This window comes from Harmonia axyridis, chromosome 2 (genome assembly GCF_914767665.1).
Source record: "Harmonia axyridis chromosome 2, icHarAxyr1.1, whole genome shotgun sequence".
NCBI lineage: Eukaryota > Metazoa > Arthropoda > Insecta > Coleoptera > Coccinellidae > Harmonia > Harmonia axyridis.
This window is the reverse complement of record NC_059502.1, coordinates 578379-601512: the sequence shown is the minus strand read 5'-3', so window position 1 is coordinate 601512 and position 23134 is coordinate 578379. Positions and strand designations below refer to the sequence as shown.

General features: G+C 36.3%; 4 protein-coding genes across 7 annotated transcripts in view; 2 read left to right on the top strand and 2 right to left on the bottom strand.

The window, feature by feature from the left end:
• LOC123672046 (G-protein coupled receptor Mth2-like) overlaps positions 1–678 on the bottom strand; it is a 54983-nt gene extending 54305 nt beyond the window's left edge. Inside the window, exon 1 of the mRNA XM_045606008.1 lies at positions 173–678. Within this exon, the coding sequence (XP_045461964.1) occupies positions 173–653 (481 nt within the window). The 5' untranslated portion in view covers positions 654–678. The remainder of the gene's footprint in view (positions 1–172) is intronic.
• A 3361-nt stretch (positions 679–4039) lies between these two features.
• LOC123673009 (HORMA domain-containing protein 1-like) lies at positions 4040–6312 on the bottom strand. Its single transcript, XM_045607389.1, has 6 exons — positions 6181–6312; positions 5551–5793; positions 5237–5462; positions 4674–4825; positions 4421–4517; positions 4040–4218 (listed from the first exon to the last, which is right to left on the bottom strand). The coding sequence occupies exons 1-6, from the start codon at positions 6208–6210 to the stop codon at positions 4121–4123; spliced, it is 846 nt and encodes a 281-aa protein (XP_045463345.1). The 5' UTR covers positions 6211–6312; the 3' UTR covers positions 4040–4120.
• Positions 6313–6581: 269 nt separating this feature from the next.
• LOC123673079 (3-phosphoinositide-dependent protein kinase 1) lies at positions 6582–9549 on the top strand. 2 transcript variants are annotated; one of them, XM_045607502.1, is made up of 4 exons: positions 6582–6711; positions 7108–7287; positions 7371–8593; positions 9300–9549. In XM_045607502.1, exons 2-4 carry the CDS (start codon positions 7164–7166, stop codon positions 9399–9401), a joined length of 1449 nt encoding a protein of 482 aa, XP_045463458.1. In that variant the 5' UTR covers positions 6582–6711; positions 7108–7163; the 3' UTR covers positions 9402–9549. The 2 variants fall into 2 exon arrangements, with proteins under 2 accessions (XP_045463458.1, XP_045463457.1); XM_045607501.1 differs by lacking the exon at positions 6582–6711 and adding an exon at positions 6747–6926.
• Positions 9550–9780: 231 nt separating this feature from the next.
• LOC123674223 (myocardin-related transcription factor B) overlaps positions 9781–23134 on the top strand; it is a 70705-nt gene continuing 57351 nt past the window's right edge. The window contains exon 1 of one of the 3 annotated variants that reach the window (XM_045609146.1): positions 9781–9952. Coding sequence is in view for 2 of the 3 variants with exons in the window: in XM_045609143.1 (XP_045465099.1) it covers positions 21104–21164 (61 nt within the window). In the remaining variant the exon portion in view is untranslated. Of the gene's footprint in view, positions 9953–12485; positions 12628–20877; positions 21165–23134 lie in introns of those variants that run through there. The other 2 variants (XM_045609144.1, XM_045609143.1) reach the window with 2 other exon arrangements.

The following is a 23134-nucleotide window of genomic DNA, read 5'->3' as shown; positions in this document are numbered from 1 at the left end:
CATTATCAGTTTAGAAGAAAATTTTTCAAAATCACTTTTCGCGCTGTCGATTCCGTCAAAATTTGAATCATTCTCCTAGCCCAAAATTTCCAAGAGTTATCGACCGATCTAACACTATTGATTCACCCTGTATACCTATGTATGAAAACGTAGAAACTTGAAAGAGACTCACCGTAATTATAAACCTTGGTTTCAGGTGGCTGCAACTCAATTTCTTCATCGCAACGCAATCCAGCGAAAGAGGTAGACCTGTTGGTCTTGAAGTGATCCAAACAGTACTTGTCGTAAGGGATGGTGAGTTCCAATTCAGGCATAAGCATCGAACCATCAGGCTGTACAAAGAACTTATCGTACTTCGCAGAAATACCAAGTTTCACCCCTGACTTGCAGCTACTGTCCACGATTACATGAAAGACATGTTCAGTGTCATTATCCGCCTCTTGTCCATTGAAGACCTGAACCGGAAATCCCAAGCTGGTGTCCTCGATGCACTTCTTCCTGAAGAAGACTGTACCCTCTGGGCAGCATTTCCTGATGCATGGCTCGGACTGGCACACCCCAGCATCCTTGACGAAGATGGTTTTGACTCTTGGCTCGCAGATTACGTCTCCCAAAATGAGGGCTAGCCAGATGATAATTGGTCCTCCCAACATGTCCACAACTCACTTCGATTTTGAATGACTGAGGCGAAAACGGAAACAATTAAAATATGATTGTCTTATTTTCCGTGATAATATTATCAGTTTGCGGGTTCGTTGATTATTGTTGATGTATCAGGTGAAGGAGGCGTTGGACGAGAGAGCTAGAGGAAACTGTGCTAATAAATAAATTAGCGATTTCCTCTGTTGATTTCTATGAATTGTCGATATATCAATTGGATAGGTATTGGTACGAGTCGTTATAAAGGGTGTTTTTTTTTAGAGCTATAGAACTTTAAATTGCAATAAAACAACGATGGATTATTCGATTGACATTAATTTAATTGATCCGCAAGATAATTTTGTGGCATTACATTTTAACCAGAAGTGCGCTTCATCGCTAAACAAAGTAAAATGGACGCGATACGTATTCCGCACAGAACCATTATTTTCGAAATAAAATTGCACTATTTGCAAGCGTTGTTTAGGCGTGAGTCTATACATGATGAATTGCCAAACCAAACTGAGAGTAAATCACTTGACAGCTGTTAAATCGTTCACCATCTTGAACAGTAATGCCAATTTGAAGTTATATACCTCGCAAAAAAACACCCGTTATCTACCTAATTTACTTTCTTTTCTAATGAACACAGTAAATAGAGGATAGGTGTTGAATCAAAATTGCGCAAATTATCTTTTCTTGCAAACATGTCTATACATTTCCACTTAAAAAGTTTTATTTGAAAATTGTTAAGATTAGCTATCATTCAGAAATAACTTGACCTCTTTTTAAAATAAGGTTTGCTAATGCAAAATTTTCCTTGTAGCTACACATCGTCATCAAAAGCCTTGACTCCCCTATCAATTCTCAACTTGTTGAATGTAACATTTATCGGTCAATTGAAAGCCTAATTCTCCCAGAAGCGCACTAAAAAAGGTTATCAAAATCGATTCCACTTACCTTTGAGAACACTTTGGAAATTATTATTTTATAACCAACATATATGAAACTCTCTGTACAGTGCATCCCATTTTGGGTGAGACAGCCAGGTTTCTCGCTTGTTATTTAAGATAGAGCCTTGCCTTGATGTTTTAGTGTTTTTTCAACATTTCTGAACATCCTACCTACAAAGTATCATACATCAATTTGAAGGGAAAAAATAACGAATTCAACGAAGTAATGATATACATGGTGTTCCATTAGAAAAAATATAGGTTTGTCTTGAATCTTCAAAACCATGCCCCGAAAAAAAATTGAGTACGCCACTGGATTCTACGCAGAATTCTTATTCAGAATTAGTTTTCAGCTCAGCATTATTTCTAATAATTTCGGAGATAAAGGAATGGTCCGAAAAGTATCAATTTCAAAATCGCCCTGTATCTCTTGAACGGAAACAGTTATGCAAAATCTGATTAGACCAACTTGAGTTTCACAAAAAAGTAGGAACGTGAAAACCGCAAGACTGTATCTTAAATAACAAGCGAGAAACCTGGATGTCTCACCCAAAATGGGATGCACTGTACAGTTCTCTAAGAGCACAATTGACCCATGAAAGCCTTATTCTTCCAGAAGCGCACTAAAAAAAGGTATCAAAATCGATTCCACTTACCTTTAAGAACACTTTGGAAATTATTATTTTATAATCAACATATGAAACTCTCTAATACATAGCCACCATTTTGAATAGCTTCAAAATTTGTACTTGTGAATCCTGAATTTTTAATTGTAGGAGCTCCCCCTTTTTTCCGTCGATTGTTGAAATATTTTCTTCGATTGATCTGATTTGTTTCCTCGGATTCGTGCCAAAAATAAATCTATTTATAGAAGCTTTTGTATTCTGCAAATGTAAAGAAGTTCAATAAATCTTATATCAAATATACATCTGTGAATGATATTACCTTGATTCATTTCAATGTTTCGAATTATATTTCAAGTGATTTTTCATTGAAAATCAGTTTTCTTCATATCTCAAACCATAATTTCCGAAAATTGTGGGTTGTTGTAGATATCACAAGTTATTTCAGCCATTTTCATAATTGAATCATTTCTGTGTTCAATTCCAGGTGATTTTGGATTCAACATAGATTTCCATCTGAAATCAACGAGGTTTGTTAAGCCCGATGTCGCCTTTTGAAACATCATCAGCTCTCTCCTTTGAAAATTCAATTAGTTTTCAACTTACAATTGAAAATTGTTATCCTTTGAATCCACTCGTGAATTCAGAAAATCTAAGATGCTTAGGAATATAATTATATTCATTTCCATTATGAAACTTTCATTGGCACTCTGGGTCAAAGAATTGATGATCTGTGGTTGGAAACCATAAAAATCAGTTTATTTCAATAATATCCGGAATAAAATATATGTTTCTGCATTTCCACATAAAACAAGCATAAACACTTCCCTATTTTATGAGATCGCCTGGAGTTCTTGCCAATAATATCGCATTATCTTTTAAAATTGAAGCAGTAGTCAAAACATTCCAGAAACTATTATATTCAGCAAATTTTTGTATCGATCAAATACACCATTAAAATCCAATTTTATCTCAGAAGACAGGTGCCATTTTTTTCAAATATAAACAAAAATATATAAAATATAAACAAAAAATCCAATAAAAGACTGACACTGGGTATGTTTTTGATCAGTTTTTTCAGAACTTGAGGGTTGATGAAATTGAAGAATACGATAATTTTCTGAATTATATGTTTTTCAGAACGCCTACTTAGAATTGTGTTAAACTGAAATCTGACTTAAATATGGTTCTATGCCAAAGTGATGTCCTATTCATTCATCGAAAAAGACGAGTTCCTTTCTGATAAAGAAGCTATAAAAATTTCTCTGGAAATTCATCTCTTTGAGTTCAACCCTTGAATTTTACTGAATATTTTCGAATCTAGTCGTTAAAGATTTTCGCCAAGAAAAATTGAACCAATTAGGTCAAAAAACAGAGCAAAAATGAAAACCCTTAATGAAATCTGGGAGTTTCAATTTAACTAACTAACCAAAAAGCAGTGATGAATTATTGTTAAATCTGTTAGATTGAGGAAATAAAAATTGGGGAAAAATGATCCATTAGCTCAATTTCCTCGTTAATTTCGAATAATTCATTTTCCTGTATTTGGATTATTTTTCCTAAACGATTATCTGCATAATGTAGGTACTGGAAATATTGCGTGCCAAAATACTATCTACTTTTATTTCAATTCAATTCATTATTTACGTATGATTTCATATACTTTACCTCCTCTCTTACTTCTTTTTTTTTAAGTACCCATATAGATAACATTTCATATTATATTAGGTACTATTGATTCTATTCATTTCTCACAATCATATATATTTTTGAAGCAATTGGATTGATATTCAAGATGTAGATGGTTATACTAAAAGATCTATGTAAATATTATCATTTTAATAATTCAACAAATTGAAATCATAAATAGAACACCAAAACATTTAACACATTGAGAAATAATTTTTATTTTAACACAGAATTAGCTATGGCCTCGATATCTTCATCATCCAAATTCATGACGTCATAACCATCATTATATGCAATGCCACTATAATCCAAATCTACAAAAAAACCCAAAAATTTCTATTTACAGTAAAAGAGAATCCAGTGAAAAATGTCGAACGGTATTAAATTCCGAGATTCTGGCGGCCAATAGAAGCCGAATTTGACTATTACAATTATTCTGAATTGGTTTTTGTATTTTATTGGTGAAGCTTTTTCCACCTTTATACCTACACCCTGTAAGTTCCTACTCATACTTACTGAATGAAACACCCTCTCTGGATAAATTGCTGATCTCATCGATAGTTGTGATAGTTTTCTGGTTTTTTTCACTGTCTTGAAGAAATTGACTGTCGTTCTACGAAAAAATATTACAAATAGACACATTTCAGAAAATGCATGAAGAATTCAAAAAAATTTTGATTTTATAGGGAACAAATTTTTTTTCAAAGAAAATTTTTAAGAAAACAATTTGTTCCGATGTTATTTTGGATTTGGTATTTCTAGGATTCACCTTTGTTTTAAACGAAAGTTTGAAGAAATGAAAGCCCGTGTCGATCCTTGCCAGGGGCGTCTCAAGATTCGATTGGAGTTCCATTTTACTCTTTAACGTAGATATGTAATCCTCTATGTCAAAATACGGTGGGATATATTCTTCGGGAGTTCCTGGAAACGTTTGAAAACCGTTGAAATTGGATATTAAGTTTAGTGGAAATACAATATGCTAATATGCAATAAATACGAAAGATTCATTTTATTTGAATCTTTCGAATTAAAAAATCCTGTAACAGATCAATTTTTCTTTGATTAATTTGAATTTGATTGAGCCTCTGAAAAAGAAAGGTCGAACCCTTCAACTTTGTTTTTGACATACACAAATTTTGGTGTACATCTATTGAATATTTATTACGTCATCAATGACGTCAATATACTTATTTCTGTTCCGCTTAAAAATATTATTTTTTGCTTATCGATGTCGAATTACATATGGAGTTATGTTTCTGATGCGAATACAAAAACTATCAAAACACTAGTTTTCAGTGAAATAAATAAGTAGAAATAAATGATACTTAATACCTTCGAAGTAGAACAATTCCACGTGCATTTGTATCTCTAAGGGAAGTTTGGGCATATCCCCCAGAGCAATAAGGTTCTGCAGCAAGATCTGTACAGATCCTGACGGATCTGTTCTATTTTTAGATGTTTTATCCTTGATCATTCTCTCTTCATATTTAAATTTGAACCTGAAAGTCTCTTCGATTTTCCCACTGTCTTCAGAGAAAAATAGTATGAATTCCTTGAGCTAGACCAGGAGGAGAAGAATTTAATCGATAAAAAGATGAAATCATGACCATTTTCAACTCGAATAAATAATTTTTCTAGATTCTTACGTATTTTTTACGAAATGCGTCCTTGAAACCTTTCATCCACTTCCTATAAAGCTGAGCAATACCTGTACGGGTGTATTCTTTTTTCAATCCGCGGTATGGAATTGAGCGGTATTCTTTCATCTCAAAAAAATTTTCCGGGATTGGAAGCCTATGGTAAATTATGTTCATCACAGAAGCCTTTATTATTCGCTCCATGAAATTCGTGGAACAAACGTAATTTTCAATTCTTTCCGCGTTCATCTCCTATGAAAGAAAAATATAATTGCTTTAATAAAATACGAATGGCAGTTATATGGACTATAAACTCCAAAACAAACTTTTGATATGAGGAATTCATGAAAATTATGTACACCAAAACAACAAATAACACAAAAGGCAAAACTCCACTGAAAAATAAAGACAATAATAGGTACGTGAATCATAAATAGTAATTAATTTCATTTTATGTAAGTCATTATGTTTGCGCCTATCTTATTTTGTGATGAGTAGGTATTTGTGTTTTACACAAGTTCAGTTCTCTTAAAAAACCTTTGATTATTTCATTCAATATTCTGTTCATAAATAAACTAGTTCTTAAAAATCATTGAGGTTTTCTATATCAAAATATATTGAATCAAGATTATTACTTACGAATTGCAAGTTAACTGTGCTTACAGCCATAATGATAATGTTAAAGATTATTTAATAATACTCAGTAATAAGTATGAAAAAATCATTAGTCTATGAAACCAATTATTGTTGATTGTTAACTTCAACAAATACTTTTCAGAAAACACAGATTATTTTCTGAATGTTGATTGTTTCATTCGAACATAGATGAGAATGCTACATGAATACCTATTCAACATTTTTTTCACTACTATAATTTTCGTAACATAAATACTCTTTGTAATTATAGTACTCTTGGTGATTTGGCGATATTCTCTGGAAAAATATTAGTTTCCTGTTCCAACATTACCTTCTACTTCTATTTTTCAATTTCAAATTACACATAGAAAATTATTTTGGCTTTATTGCCATTCTATGATCCAAAAAATTAGCTCTTTGGTGAATAGATTTCTCAAAAAATTAAATAACTTCCAAGATTATTCATGAATAATTCTTGTTTTGTTAAATTATTGAAATCACTCTTGTTTTGTGTGGCAAATTCTTATCGCTAAGGTGAGTAGTTCAACAGTTCATAGATGCATTATGCTAGATGTCATTTGTCTGCTAGGAAAATAATATGTAATTCCATTTTTCATTGAATTTTGGCTATATTTTGTCATACTCATTATAATTATGGAAAGTTAAACAAAAATAAATGGAAATATGATGAATGCATTTTTTTCATAACATCCAAAGTTCAATTCATTCTAGATTATTTTTATTTCTAGGTAGGTTTAAAGTTGTAACAATATTCCTCTTAAATAATTCATTATGTGGGTAGTGTTGGAGTTATTCAATTAAATTTCATTGTTGATCAATTTATCTTTCTATTTTTTATTGAGTCTAACTTCAGAATGAATGTAGTAAATGATTCTATTTCATTGTGATTCATAATATTATGGTTCCCAGCTAACTGAAGAGGACTAATTTTTTCTACAAACAATATAACAACACACAAACTCAAGATGCCACAACATGAAGACAAGAAGAAAGTGCCACAAGATTTTTATTTCCTTAAAATCATCGGAGAAGGAAGCTATAGCACCGTTTATTTGGCATTGGAAGTTGAATCTAAGAAGGAATATGCAAGTAGGTACAACATTAGAGAAAATAATGATCAATACGTATTCTGTGGATATAATGAATATTGATATGGACAACTTGTTTTTCAGTAAAAGTTTTGAAGAAGAGACAGATCATTCGTGAGAACAAAATGGAATATGTCAACAGAGAAAAGAGATCTTTGCTGAAATTGGGAGGTTCTAAGTATTTTGTTCATTTATATGCGACTTTTCAAGACTCAGAACATCTCTATTTTGTGTTATCCTATGCTCGCAAAGGGGAACTCCTCACCCATATCATTAGTCACCGGTCATTCAAACTTGAATGGGTGGAATATTATGCTGCAGAATTGCTTCTAGCCCTGGAACACATGAAATCAAAGCATATCATTCACAGGGATTTGAAGCCAGAAAACATATTATTTGATAGAAACTGGCAGATAATGGTGACAGATTTTGGTAGTTCCAAAATAGTTGGAGAAGAAGACACTGTGAAAGAACCTAATGACTCTAATACTAGAAGAAGGAAAAACAGTTTTGTAGGTACTGCCCAGTACGTTAGTCCAGAGGTGTTACATGGAGAGGAACCAAAGTACAGCGCTGATCTTTGGGCTTATGGTTGTGTAATATATCAGATGATTGTGGGAAAGACACCTTTCAGAGCAGGAAGCGAATTCTTAATTTTCCAAAAAATAACAAATTTAGATTACCAGTTCCCCGAAGGGTTCGATAAGACTGCCAGGGATCTTGTGGAGAAACTGCTCGTTATAGTTCCTGAGGACAGATTGGGTGCGAAAGACCCCACCTCTTACACCAGTATACGAGAACACCCGTTCTTCGGAAATACAAATTGGGATAATTTAGGGCCCGCTCCTGAACTATCCCTGTCAGAAGGCTGTGATAAAGACAATTTCGTGATCCCCACCGGCCTGGAGCCAGGGTTGTCGGACGAAATCCTAGCTCAATTGCATCTCAACATGCTCGCCCTACCGTCCGAATCTCAGGTTGTATTGATGGAACCCCAGACTAGAAAAAAATCAGAGCCCAAGAGGAAGCTGACCGATCTCACTCGGGACGAGATAGAGGAGAGGCTGAAGCTGCAGAAGGACGACGAGTACTTCCCGTTTGTCGAGGGGAACTTGATTCTGAAACGGGGTATTCTGGAGAAGAAGAAGGGTACTTTCGGTTTCGCCAGGAAACGGATGTTCCTGTTGACCCTTGGACCTCACCTTTATTATGTGGATCCCAACACGATGACATTGAAGGGGGAAGTGCCCTTCAGCGAGGATATGAAGACTGAAGCTAAAAATTTTAAAGTATTCTATGTACATACGGTAGGTATCATAGATTCAATTTTTTTTCACATTTTTGGTCATTATTGTCATTAAATAAATGTTAACTGAGGATTTTAAATAGTTTATAAAATTATGGAACAAATATTATAAGGTCAATTATGAAATTACAATAATTGGTTAAAGAGTTTTACTTTGAAATATTTTATCTATTCTTCTTCTTCTTCCTCTTGTTATTCATCTATTAATGCCAAAAATTATCGACTATACCAATCTAAGAAATAGGAGTCCTAAGAATTTTGTTGAATTATTTTATGTATTGAATTGAAATTTTCTATTAGGTTGATATAATTAATAATAAGTTAGGGTTGGTGTTTAAATTGGAAATATAATTTCTTTTAACGACAACAAATTATTGACTATAAAAACCAGAAGCAGAAATACAATTCCTAAATATCTCCTTGAATTATTTAGATTTAGGAATTACATTTTTTCCTTTGGTTTATATAATCTATAATCAGAAAGAGTTTTGCTTGAACATATTGTTTCTTTTAAATACAAAAAATTATTGACTATATCAAAGATGAAATACAATCCTAATTAGATCCTCGAATTCTTTAGTTTTAGGAATTGGGTATGTTTATTTATTCATTTGCTCGAATAAATATTATAAATTTTTTGTCATTGAAAGAAACAGATCTATTTTATGCATCTTTTAGTAATGCTATTTTTTTTTTCTATTTTTCAGCCGAATAGGATATACTACTTGGAGGATCCTACAGGATATGCACTAGAATGGTGTAAAGCAATAGATGAAGTTATTACACACTATTTTCCCAAAAAAAATTGATTGAATCCTCGAAAGTGTTCCGTATCTCTAGTTTTCCTAATTTATTTATACCATATTTAATTGATTCATCAAATATTTTTTTATTGTACTTTATTTAAACTTATGTTGATGGCTAATGTACAAATAATAAAACAAGTAATTAGCCTAATAAATGCTTATTTTTCCTCCTTTCATATGTCACTATAAGGACGTAATTATTTACAGAATTCAAACTAATTATGCATCTTGTTAAATAACAGATAAATATTCAGTATTCATCTCCAAAAAGGCATCACTAGATTTATGAAAATAGGGTAAAAAATTGTTAGGGAATTTTTCATTCACAGTTGTCATTCGATTCTCCAGTTGGCAACCCTGCTTGTCTCACTGACATTCAACTTTGACATATGTCATCTATATGTGAGGAATATTTTTCAATCCTGATTATTACGGTTTTACTTGATGAATTTGCCGATAAAAATTTTTGTTTATGGATGAAATGTGATAATTGATGTCACGGATATCGAAGTTTGTGATGACTGATAGTTGACGCAGGATATATGGAGAAAAAGGTAGGTAATTCAGCTTGTTCCACACACCCATTGGTCCCTTCTGTTATTGTTATCTAAGATAAAATGCAAATTTAACAAAAAAATACGGTATTTTCAAACATTCACTTGTACGCAATAGTGTAAATAACATTCGGTCAAAAATATAACGAAATTTCACTGGTAAATCAATGAATAAACAAAATGGAATTGTTATTGTTTATTGCAAAATATGTAACAAATATACCAATAGAGCATTTGTCTTGTCTTAAATTCAGCGATAGGCTATTTAATTGTTTTTTTATCTAATACGACCTGTAATCAAATGTTTCCATGATTCTTTGTAGGCTTGTGTATTTTTACCTACTTAATTTTAGAATATACAGATAGCTCCTCTTATAATTCAAATAAACTAGACAACTGGAGAATCTTCTTGGTTTGTTACCAATTAACGGTATTAACACAGCTATAGTCGTAAATTGTTATTAAGACGTCTAAGATTGTTTCTTGATTGCTTATGCATGTGCAAATTTTGAAAAACAAAACAGTTATATGTATAGTGGTCGCGAAAAGTGATTTGGGCTACTTTGATATAATAATCTTAAATATTTTTCTGATCCATATATCATTGAAAATTATACCGTTAAAGTTTCTATTGTTCTCAATATAATAACAATCTCGAAATAGTTAACACACAAGAGAATATATCCATAGATGTAATAATCTTGTTTTGCAGACGTTAATAATAACCATGTAGAAATAATAACATCACTGTTATTGCATATTTGAATGAAAGTTCAGCTGTTGCCAATGCGTTGATGCAAAATGAATTGCAAGAATTTATTCACCCTTCGGTTATAGGCTATAGGAATATAAATCGAGGGTGAAGCGGGATGACTTAATTTCATTACACCCCCTAGGTCGATAAACTTTTATCTTGTCGGAAATTTCCAAACAGATTCAAGGTCTTTCGAAAAAAAAGGTCTTGTGAAATATAAATTCCATTTTACTTTACCTTTTGTATGTATAGTGAAGAATATGGAAATCAGCAAAACAAAGGAAGTATTCGCCGAAAATGAGGGCTATTTGAAGCGAAGGACAAATCGTAGTACAAAAATGATATAGAAAAGTTGGAAGATCACTATAATCGCTGTATCGCTCTCGAAGGCAACTATGTTGAATGATAAAAACTATAGTAGACCGGGGACTTTTCAATTGGCTTGTTATCTATGTTTATATGAACTTTTTTCATGAAAGGAATTGTTCTATCTGACACTAAACTCTGGACCATCCTGTATTGCTGACTTTTAGAAGAAAATAATCTTATTCAAATTCTTTTTAACTTTTAAACGAATACGGGCCTATGTTCAAAGGAAGAAAATTATTCAGGATAGAGCTTGTAGAACTAAGAGACACACCTGCAGGGCCGGCGTTAGGGTTGAAACAGCGAAGGGACTGTTTCAGGCACCTCTTTTCGAGGGGCGGCAATTTAGCCCAGTTTATGGCCGCCCCTTTATATTTCTGAAAAATATAGTCTTGATTCTTAAAAACAACATGAGGTTGGTCCGCTTTGCTGCGTTTATCAACATTCCCTGCAATAAAAATCCCCAAACAGTCTTTACTAAGCCGCTTGTTCAATAAATAACACATGGAAACCCAACCAATATAAGCAGCATTGAATGAGGGATGGAATGTAATTCACAAAGATGAAAAACAACACTTCGAATTACGTGGAAGTTGTTTACACATTCAAATAATGGAAAATTCCTATGATTCTGAATTCGAAACTAGTTAGTGATAAATGCTAAATGTTTTCAGCGGAACATAATGTTTTTAATCCCATTTAGTGTTCGAAGCTTTGCATGCCTTACCGCCCTTTGTATCTTTTGGTGTGATAGGTAATCTTTCATTGATCATATGTGATCGATTGTGAATGTGAGAATCAGATGTATTGTTCATTTGCGTCGAAGATCCAGGAATTTATTGAAGGTAAACATGTCCGAAAAAAAAGAAACCCAGTGGAAACGACTTTAGAAAGAAACGATTGGCAAAATCGCTAGAGAAATCAAAAATGGCGAATTATCATCGAGGCAGGTGCTGTTTCTTGTTGGGGGAGGGGTGTTTATTGATACTTTCTCAGCAGGGGCGCCAAAATTGCTCGCGCCGGCCCTGAACATCTGTAAATGTCACGACACCTTGTCTACCACCATACCCTGTTCTACGTCAGCGGCATGGACAAGATCAACTCCGATGGGATCGCTCCAAAAGCTCTCCCATTTTTTCTCTCGACTCCCTGGGAAATCTCACGACCTTCCGTACCAGTTCTACCCCCGTTTCCTGCCCCCCCGCTCAGAGGCGCACGTCAACTCTTCGTAATTGGACACGTAGATCCGCGGTTTTTCTATCGGAAACCAGTCGGTAAACAATCGCCAGCGTTTCTTTCGTCGATTGAAATTCATTTTTGGCGATAAAGCCTCATTGTTGTGCGTCGTTATCTGCATGCATTATTCATGACGCGATTTCGATCCTACAGGTTGTTTTCGATCGACTGCATGATGTTGACATCGCGTTGTCTTTGCTAGCTCCTAGTGCTGCGTGGTGCGTGGTGATTTTGGCCGGTGCTGTGGTGGTTCCGGAGGTTGGTGACGGGAATATGGGTCATCTCTGGACCGAGGAGAAGTTTAGGATGTCGCTTGACGGTGAGGTTCAGTTTTTAGTTTAGTTTTTCTATCAAGTTCTATGTTTGATGATGCGATCTCCGGAACTACAGCAGATAGTAGGCCCTGGTGCCAGTAAGGTTTTTGCTGTTTAAGGGCAGCAATAAAGATTTTTATCCCCGACATTTGCCTATACGCGTAGGATTTCTCCTCGCCGTCGACTTCTCACTCCTCGCTAAGAGGAACATTCACTCAATCCCAGATATTTAAAATATCAGAAGGGTAGAGCTCGGTCGTGTCCTTGTAGTCCCCCTAGTTCTTGTCAAACTTCTGGTCCTCGTCGAACTTCTGGTCCTCTTACACGTGATCCTTGGACCTGTCCTTCGCTTCCTAGGAATTTTCTTACCGTCCTTGCAGTACCTAAAAGAACAGCTTTTTGCATTATATTATTATTATTATATGCGAAAATGGATGGAACATTTTATAGCTTTTTTTTCCAGAAACGTTAGTAACTGAAAACCACATGTAGATCTTCCCTTCAATTTTCGGAGTATGAAAAATAATTGAAATTTTCCATTTTCATCGAACCACCTTATAACTTCCACATTCTTACTGCTATCGCTACGAAACAAAAACCTTATTGAAGTAGATATTTCCATAGAATCTGATGGTAACAGTTGAATTCGATTTTATTATTCAACATAGTTGCCTTCGAGGGCGATACTGCGATTATAGCGATCTTCCAACTTTTCGATACCATTTTGGTAGTTCGATTTGTCTTTCGCTTCAAAATAGGCCAAAGTTTCGGCGATTACTTCTTCATTGGCGCTAAATTTCTTTATAGCGAGCATTCTCTTGAGGTCTGAGAACAGGAAAAAGTCGTTGGGGGCCAGATCTGGCGAATACGGTGGATGCAGAGGCAATTCGAACTCCAATTCATGCAATTTTGCCATTGTCATCATTGATTTGTGACATGGCGCATTGTCTTGGTGAAACAGCAAGTTTTCTTCTTCAAATGGGGCCGTTTAAACGCTCCAATCACGCTATATAATAATCGCTAATGATGATCTGGCGTTCTGGAGGTAATCAATGAATATTATATCATGCGCATCCCAGAATACTATTGCCATAACCTTGCCAGCTGACTGTTTTGTTTTTCCTCGCTTTGGATTCGGTTCATCGTGTGCACTCCACTCAGCTGACTTGGACTCTGGAGTGAAATGATGGAGCCATATTTCATCCATTGTCACATATCGACGCAAAAGTTCAGGTTTATTGCACTTAAAGAGCTTCAAACACTGCTCAGAATCATTAACACTTTGTTGCTTTTGATCGATTGTGAGCTCGCGCGGTACCCATTTTGCACACAGCTTTCTCATGTACAAATATTCGTGAATTTTATGATGTACACGTTCAGATGATATCTTCACAATGTCTGCTATCTCGATCAACTTCACTTTACGGTCATTCAAAATTATTTTGTGAAATTTGTTGATTTTTTCTTCGGTGACAGCCTCTTTTGGGCGACCACTTCATTCGCCGGCTTCGGTGCTCATTTCACCACGTTTAATCTTAGCATACCAATCAATGATGCTTGATTTTCCTGGTGCAGACCCCGGAAACTCCTAATCAAGCCAAGATTTTGCTTCAACTGTATTTTTTCCCTTCAAAAAGCAATATTTGATCAGCACAAGAAATTCTTTTTTTTTTTTCATCTTTTTTCAAATAACAAAAATAGCTACACTCACAACGCAATATCTCACAAACTAATGATCGGATTTCTGTAAAATTTTGACAAGTATCGTTTGAAGGTTGGTATAGTATATCCAATGTCACTTGAACTAGTCCATAAAAACGCTTGGCCATGGATGTCCCTATTTGAAGTGAATACCGCGATCCGCTAAATGCTAGGGTTTATTTGGAAATATTGTTAGGCAATAAATTCAATGGCCCTAAGGAAATTTCTGGAAACTTGGACGACCCTTGTCCAATCGAAATATTCTGGCTTCCTCCAAGTGTATTTGGATAGGCTGTACTAACTAAAAATCATATGGATTCAATACTAGCACCGCCATCTGTGTATCAGACTTTTCAAATGGTCTAATACCCTTTCGTCTTTCTCATTTTCTACCAGTAGATTTGTGATTTCTTCCCGTTGACACACGCTCACACTAGGCTAATAATCAAAACGTCCCCTTGCAGCTCGACGCTGCTTTATTCATCCAATTCAACATCTGCTGGCTTACGCAACTGGAAAGAAAAGCTCTCGCGTTCGAACTTCGGAAAGTTCCAGCGACCGCCATCAATCTTTCCACCGCCAGATACACGTGCGTTTCCCGAACATCGGGAAAACTGAAGCCGAGCCGGTCAACTCCAATAAAACACGTATAAAATAATAATGGAAACGATGAATCAGATTTTATGACGTCACCAACGGTTGGCAACGGCCTAACGGCCACGCACAGATGTTATCGGATTTACATCAGTTTCTAGTTATATCTCATACAATAGTTATTTATAATACAAGTGCAGAAGGCATTGATATTCTTCCACGAGTTCAAAATTCGAAAACGAGCCACGAAGTGGCGAGTTTTGGAATGAACGAGTGGTAGAATGAGCCTTCTGTACGAGTATTATACATTATTTTCTCTAATTCATTGCATTTTCATTGAAATTAATGAAATATTTCCATAAATATAATTTAGTGATTTTTGCATTGAAAAATGTTGGTTGGCAGAACTGATTTCTTTAAGGCAATTTGATGAATTGACAGATAAAGCCGTAGCGGAATGTTCGGAGTACCAACATATAATAATAAAATATAACCATGAAAACTGTGCGTTTCTGATATATTCTCGCACGATTTTGTTCTACAAGATGTGGAAGAATGAACGGAATAACCACAGAATTGGAGAAATATTTTTACGATATCCAAATGTGTCGGAAAAAGCGATGCATTCTGCCGAATCGCGGGGCGCTTGGATGTCACGTGGGCGCGCGCACAGGCCGACGTAAATATAGAAAGAAATTAATGAAGGCCAATTAAAGTTTGGCGGTCGGCTGCCAACTCGACAACCGAAAATTTCGTATTTCGTTAGACCGTTGATTTATTTTAACTCGTATAGGGGCCCTATTGTTCGCCGGTTTTTGAGGTTGCCGATTGAGCGGTTGGTAGCACTGATTCGCCTGTTTCGCTCCTATGGTTTCGTATGGTTTGTATCAATATAAATAATAGAAAATGGTCAAAAACCTTTTTCCTACAACTGCTATGAAAATAAGCGTATTCTTCACAGCTTACTCAATTTCAAAACTATGTATTGCTCATACTGTGGGAAATATTATTTCTCACGGCACTTTGCCCACACCTCGCTTGGTAGATCAATGAAATTGGGCTTTTGAGTCGTTTCTATGGTAATAAATTAGCACATACTGTCAACGAAGGCCATTTTGATTTGAATCAAGCCCATTACTTGAATTATTGAAATTTGTGCAGTTGTAGGAAAAGTATAGTGTGCATCATGTGGAGAAAGTCCTTTTCTCGCTCGTGTGTTTACGGCACTTGCCTTTCAGGCTCGTGCCACAAACTTCCACACTCTCGAGAAAAGTTGGACTTTCCCCACTTGTTGCACAATATAATATTTCATCAGTCTTAATATTTCTATAGTTTCAACTGTTGATGAGCTAAGCAAAATAAAGCTTTCTATAACAAGAGCTGTCAATCAATCATTATTCAGTCAATCTGAATATTTCTATGCTTTTCCTAATTTCTTCAAAATTCGAATCTAGATATATTTTATAAATTTTTTATTTTAAAATCTATTCGGAAATAACGAAAAGATCCACATGATCTTCTGTTTCAATCGAGAGAGTTGTAATGCGATGGATGCATCAGAAGATTATTCTCATAGGTATCCAGAATTTTTCTGTGCTCATCAACAGTTGAAACCATAGAAATATCGACTCTTAGATGAAAAAAAGAGTTCTTGACCATTTTCTATTATTAATTTCGAAACTATACGATGTTATATATTTTTGAAATCAGCAAAAATTAAGCTTTCAAAAAGTGACACAGAAATCTAGTGTTCCCATTTAAAAAAACACAAATTTGGTTCAAAGCTGCGTAATTAACAATCCTACTGAAAAGACGAACACGCCACTGGATTCTACGTAAAAAAGTGGCTGTATGATGTTTTAATTTCAGAGCTCTATCATCAGTATTAACAGAGATATAAATTTTTTTCGACATCGCCGTTTTTCCAATTTTCGCTTATAACTCGAAAACAAAAGAAGGTGACCAAAAATGAATAGTAGTCTTCTTAGTTTCTCAGAAAAAGAGAACAAGAATGGGGCATCACATTTTTCGTCTATCTCCTCTGGTTTAAAAGTTATAGTGATAAAATATCGAAATTTGCCCAACCTGTGCATCTGCATTTCATTCGATTTGGGAAAAATGTCAGCTGCATATTTTAGAGAAGATTTCCGTCGCCAATCGAAAAGATAACGCTGCAAACGTGCTTTACAGATCATTGAGAATGATTTCTCGATTTGCGTTCTGCCAGATAACTGGCTGCAGTAGTTTGTCTGACAACGCGATTTGGCTGTACGTGCCAATATTACACATCATACTTTACTCACGTCTACTTCTTACTCCTACGTCTTGATTAAGGTCAGTCTCTATTGTCGTGCATGTATCGTCACTGTTTTCATGTGATTTGGAGCTGTTTTGCTTCTATATGTGACAGTGGATGAAACATTAATTCATCACTAGACTCCTGAGTCAAAGAGAGCGTCAGCTGAGGAGAATGCAGTTGACTAAAGCCGTCCAGATCGGCTAAAATCTCAAGCGTCAGCTGGTAAGGTTATGGCATCCGTATTTTGAGACATGCATGGTATATTGTTCATTGATTATTTCGAAAAAATTATCAATAGTGAATTTTACATAACGTTATTGGATTGATTAAGTGCAGAACTTAAGAAAAAACGTCCTCAAATGCAAAACAGAAATATTATTTTCCATCAAGATCTGCTTTTGGTCACAAATCGATGAAAACTATGATCGAATTGTTCGAATTGAGCTTTAAACTGATTGACCACTCAGATTATTCTCCAGATAAGGGCCATTTCTATAGGGTGTTTTTTTCGAGGTATATAACTTTAAGTTGGCATTACTGTTCAAGATGGCGACCGATTCAACAGCTGTGAAGTGATTTATTCTCAGTTTGGTTTGGCAATTCATCATGACTAGACTCACGCCTGAACAACGCTAGCAAATAGTGCAATTTTATTTCGAAAATAATTGTTCTGTGCGGAATACGTATCGCGCACTACGTCCATTTTATTTTGTTTAGCGATGAAGCGCACTTCTGGTTGAATGGCTACGTCAACAAACAAAACTGCCGCATTTGGAGTGAAGCTAATCCTCAAGTGTATGTCGAAACACCGTTACATCCAGAAAAACTAACTGTTTGGTGCGCTTTATGGGCTGGTGGAATCATTGGTCCGTACTTCTTCAAAAACGATGATGGCCAGAACGTTACAGTCAATGGTGATCGGTATAGCGCCATGATAACTAACTTTTTCATTCCTGAATTGAACAACCATGATGTCCAGGAGCTGTGGTTCCAACAAGACGGCGCAACATGTCACACAGCTCGTGCCACAATCGATTTATTGAAAGACACGTTTGGTGACCGCCTAATTTGACGTTTTGGACTTGTGAATTGGCCTCCAAGATCTTGGGATTTAACACCGCTAGACTAACTTTTTCATTCCTGAATTGAACAACCATGATGTCCAGGAGCTGTGGTTCCAACAAGACGGCGCAACATTTCACACAGCTCGTGCCACAATCGATTTATTGAAAGACACGTTTGGTGACCGCCTAATTTGACGTTTTGGACTTGTGAATTGGCCTCCAAGATCTTGGGATTTAACACCGCTAGACTACTTTCTGTGGGGCTATGTAAAGTCATTGGTCTATGCGGATAAGCCACAAACCCTTGACCATTTGGAAGACGACATTCGCCGTGTTATTGCCGATATATGGCCACAAATGTTGGGAAAAATCATCCAAAATTGGACGTCCAGATTGGACTACATCCGAGCCAGCCGTGGCGGTCATATGCCAGAAATTATATTTAAAATGTAATGCCACAAGATTATCTTGCGGATAAATAAAATTCATGTCAATCGAATAATCCATCGTTTATTGCAATTTAAAGTACTATAGCTCTAAAAAAACACCCTTTAGTTATAGAGCATACGAGAAGAAAAGAACCCCTTTCTTGGCATAAATGGCCAATATCGGGACTTTATGAGGAAGGACACTTCAAACCTTTATCTAACCTCGAAATTGGTTTATGAAAATCGTTTTATTTGTAAACGAGACTTTACTTTCGTTTATGAAACTGGGAGATGCACGATAGTGCGCACCGACCTTTAAAAGCGCCACCACCAGCGGAGCAAGCGGCAACGTCGCGCGGGCTGAGTGTTTGGCGCCTCAGGCGCGGTAGTAGGAGCATAGGTGGCTTAGCAGCCTCACCGTTTTGGCACCGTTTAGGGAATTCGTGGAGCCGCAAGATGCATTCGTCTCGTCCCGAAAATTACTTCTTGTCGAAGCGCGCGGGTGACGTCATACGCCTTTTTTACGGACGAAGGACGAATAGCTCGCAGAGATTGATTTAACTGGGTTATCGACGGCATCTGGAACTTCCCCACGGCGCCGCGACGCCTTTGGTCCATTAGTTTCGGTGACGGATGGGGTTGTTGGATGACACGCTTCCTCACCTGTTGACACGCGTCAAGTCTGTGAGTCCTTAGGTGCCGGGATTTTGGGGAAGAGCGGCAACGCTGTCGCGTGAATTTTTTTTGTTTTTTTCGATGGATATTTGTTTGGTTATTGCCAGTAATAAACGTTTGGATTAGATAGATAAAATTAAATTTAATCTCGATTGAAAGTTTCACAATTTTGGATTGTCTGTAATCTAGAAATCGAATGAAAACACACTGCAAATTTTACACTATGAGTAATTGTTTCTTCGAAAATATCTCCAATTAAGAAAAAAGGATTGAAATAAGAAAACATTGTGGACTCAAACCCAGGTTCTCTACACCAAAGGTCGAAGTACCAAACATTGAGTAATTATGTTGGAGATATACAAGATGTCTCAAAAAAACATTTAAATAAGGCGTCTAAAAATAATCATCGTCATCAATATTCATTCTCAATAATTTTGAGCACCCGGGTTTTGGTTTATTTCTTGTTGAACCGGTTTTTGTACGATTTATAAGAACTGTTGGTACAGTTCTTATAAAGGATGTTTTTTTAGAGCTATAGAACTTTAAATTGCAATAAAACAACGATGGATTATTCGATTGACATGAATTTTATTGTGTATTGTATGTAGTCTAATCTGGACGTTCAATTTTCCATGACTTTTTCCATTATTTGTGGCAGTATATCGGCAATAACACGGCGAATGTTGTCTTTCAAATGGTCAAGGGTTTGTGGCCTATCCGCATAGACCAATGACTTTACATAGCCCCACAGAAAGTAGTCTAGCGGTGTTGAATCACAAGATCTTGGAGGCCAATTCACAGGTCCAAAACGTAAAATAAGGCGTTCACCAAACGTGTCTTTCAATAAATCGATTGTGGCACGAGCTATGTGACATGTTGCGCCGTCTTGTTGGAACCACAGCTCTTGGACATCATGGTTGTTCAATTCAGGAATGAAAATGTTAGTAATCATGGCTCTATACCGACTGTCATATCATTGATTGTAACTTTCTGGTCATCATCGTTTTTGAAGAAATACGGACCAATGATTCCACCAGCCCATAAAGCGCACCAAACAGTCAGTTTTTCTGGATGTAACACTTGGGGATTAGCTTCACTCCGAATGCGGCAGTTTTGTTTGTTGACGTAGCCATTCAACCAGAAGTGCGCTTCATCGCTAAACAAAATAAAATGGAAGTAGTGTGCGAGACGCATTCCGCACAGAACCATTATTTTCGAAATGAAATTGCACTATTTGCAAGCGTTGTTCAGGCGTGAGTCTATTCATGATGAATTGCCAAACCAAACTGAGAATAAATCACTTGACAGCTGTTAAATCGATCGCCATCTTGAACAGTAATGCCAACTTAAAGTTATACACCTCGAAAAAAACACCCTGTATATGAGGACTACGAAACCCACCTCAGCGCGTCCCACCCAAGAACCCAGAAATTCCCGATGGCCTAGTAGACGGCAACGTCGCACGCTCGCCGACGCCCGGCACCTCGCTGAGCGTCGTCGACCGGCTCAGTAAACGGATGTACGACGCGCGTCGCGGTACCTCTCCGTCATTATCAACAGCCAGGCGTCGTTATCTACCTCGCGCCACGACGCCGTCGAAGCGAAAACCTCACACCTTGAAATGTCAAATCGCCAACCCCGGGGTGATCGGGCCCTTAGCACCACCGGCGCACCCGAAAACGACGCCGGCGAATGCTAGATCAGCAACGACGGCTGGACGATGCCAGTGAGCACAGGGTTGACAGGGGAACCACGCGCCAAGCGCTGCAAGCTCTGCGACGGTAATTGACCATGTGTGTTTTGACAGCGTCGATTCACTAATCCCATATTGTGTTGTTTGTGCTGTTTCTGCTGATGCCGCTGTGCTTGACTTCAATTAGAAGATCTTTGGTTTTACGTGATTCTGTGGTTTTGTTTACGTTGTATTTGGGTTAATAACCACCTTAACATATTAACCAGGCCATACTGTATGGTATGATCGACCTACCATGGAAGACTTGAATCTTAGAATTATTAAATTGCTAAAACAACATAACCCATTTTTTTCCCCAATATGGAACATGCTCATAAATCCATCAGTAACTTATCGTGACCATACTATGGTCATTTTTTTGGTCTGCAGCTTTGAGAAACTGTTACACGCCCAAAAGTATGTTGTTTGTGCTGTTTCTGCTGATGCCGCGGTGCTTGACTTCAATTCGAAGATCTTTGGTGGTTTTACGTGGTTCTGTGTTTTGTTTACGTTGTCTTACGGCTAATAACTACCTTAACATATTAACCAGGCCATACTGTATTGTATGACCGACCTACCATGGAAGACTTGAATCTTAGAATTATTAAATTGCTAAAACAGCATAATCCAATTTTCTTCCCTAACATGCAACATGCTCATTAAATTAGTAACTTATCATGACCATACTGTGGTCATTTTTATGCTCTGCAGTTTTGAGAAGCTGTTAAACGCCCAAAAGTATGTTGTTTGTGTCGTTGCAACTGAAACATAGGTGCTTGACTTCAATTCAAAGATCTTTGGTGGTTGTGCATGGTTCTGTGTTTTTGTTTACGTTGTCTTTTGGCTAATAACCACCTGAACATATTAACCGGGACATACTGTATTGTATGACCGACCTACCATGGAAGACTTGGATGTTAGAATTTTTAAATTGCTAAAACAGCATAACCCAATTTTCTTCTCTAACATGCAACATGCTCATAAATCCATTAGTACCTTATTGCGACCATACTGTGGTCATTTTATGGTCTGCAGTTTTGAGAAACTGTTACACGCCCAATGGTATGTTATTTGTGTCGTTGCTGCTGATACATAGGTGCTTGATTTCAATATGAAAATCTTTGGTGGTTTTACGTGGTTCTGTGTTTTTGTTTACGTTGTCTTTCGGCTAGTAACCAACTCAACATATTAACCAGGCCATACTGTATTGTATGACCGACCTACCATGGAAGACTTGAATCTTAGAATTATTAAATTGCTAAAACAGCATAACCCAAACCTTACCAAGGCCAAATTTTATAACTAAAGTAATTGGGTTCATTTTGTCGTCAAGATGTCTAACATACTAACATAAACTATCTATACCAGTACATTGCTCTCTTGGATGGCGTTGTGCATCATGTTCATGAATGACAATGATAGAGACAAATATTTATATTTCTGTGACCTGGCTTTTTTCTTCTTTATTAACGTTATCAAAATTAGTCAATTCTCTATTTTAAAATAATATAAGGATTGAAGGTTGACCTTGAATCTTCACGTTGATCCATTAAGTATCCCAACACCTCTAATTGAAATTGTTCCCATTAGAATGGCATCCACTTCTATTTTCTGTTATTCCTGAATGTTTGATTTAAAACAGAATTAAGTAGTTCGGGAAAGATTTGTATTCTTTCACATCCAATCCGTAATCCACACGCTTTCCAGAATTCTGAGAGTTCATTTGGAACCAGGCCAAAAAACTTTATAAGCAATTAATGCTTGGTAAATCTGTCAATTCCCTGATATCCTAGCTTTCGATGATCGTGCTAGATGCCGAGTTTCATTATGTAGAATTTGAAATTCGTTCCTTCTTCAGTACATGAACTGATAATTTACATTTTTTCATTAGTTACATTTGCGGCAATTCTGAAGCTTGTAGTTGGTAGATCTGTTACTTCGAGATTTAATTTTGGGCTTCTCTGGCTCATTAAAGAGTCAACTTCTTCTTCCTATGAATTTTAGCAGGAAATTTAACTT

What these genes read in the sequence shown, in the direction of transcription:
- LOC123673009 (XM_045607389.1), bottom strand. Translation starts at nt 6,210, where the DNA reads ATGGCTGTAAGCACAGTTAACTTGCAATTC. An exon ending in AACTTTCGTTTAAAACAAAG is followed by an intron (nt 4,518 to 4,673) that starts GTGAATCCTAGA and finishes ATTTTTTCGTAG; the next exon opens with AACGACAGTCAATTTCTTCA. An exon ending in CAGAGAGGGTGTTTCATTCA is followed by an intron (nt 4,219 to 4,420) that starts GTAAGTATGAGT and finishes GTTTTTTTGTAG; the next exon opens with ATTTGGATTATAGTGGCATT.
- LOC123673079 (XM_045607502.1), top strand. Translation starts at nt 7,164, where the DNA reads ATGCCACAACATGAAGACAAGAAGAAAGTGCCACAAGATTTTTATTTC. An exon ending in ATCTAAGAAGGAATATGCAA is followed by an intron (nt 7,288 to 7,370) that starts GTAGGTACAACA and finishes CTTGTTTTTCAG; the next exon opens with TAAAAGTTTTGAAGAAGAGA. An exon ending in AAGTATTCTATGTACATACG is followed by an intron (nt 8,594 to 9,299) that starts GTAGGTATCATA and finishes TCTATTTTTCAG; the next exon opens with CCGAATAGGATATACTACTT.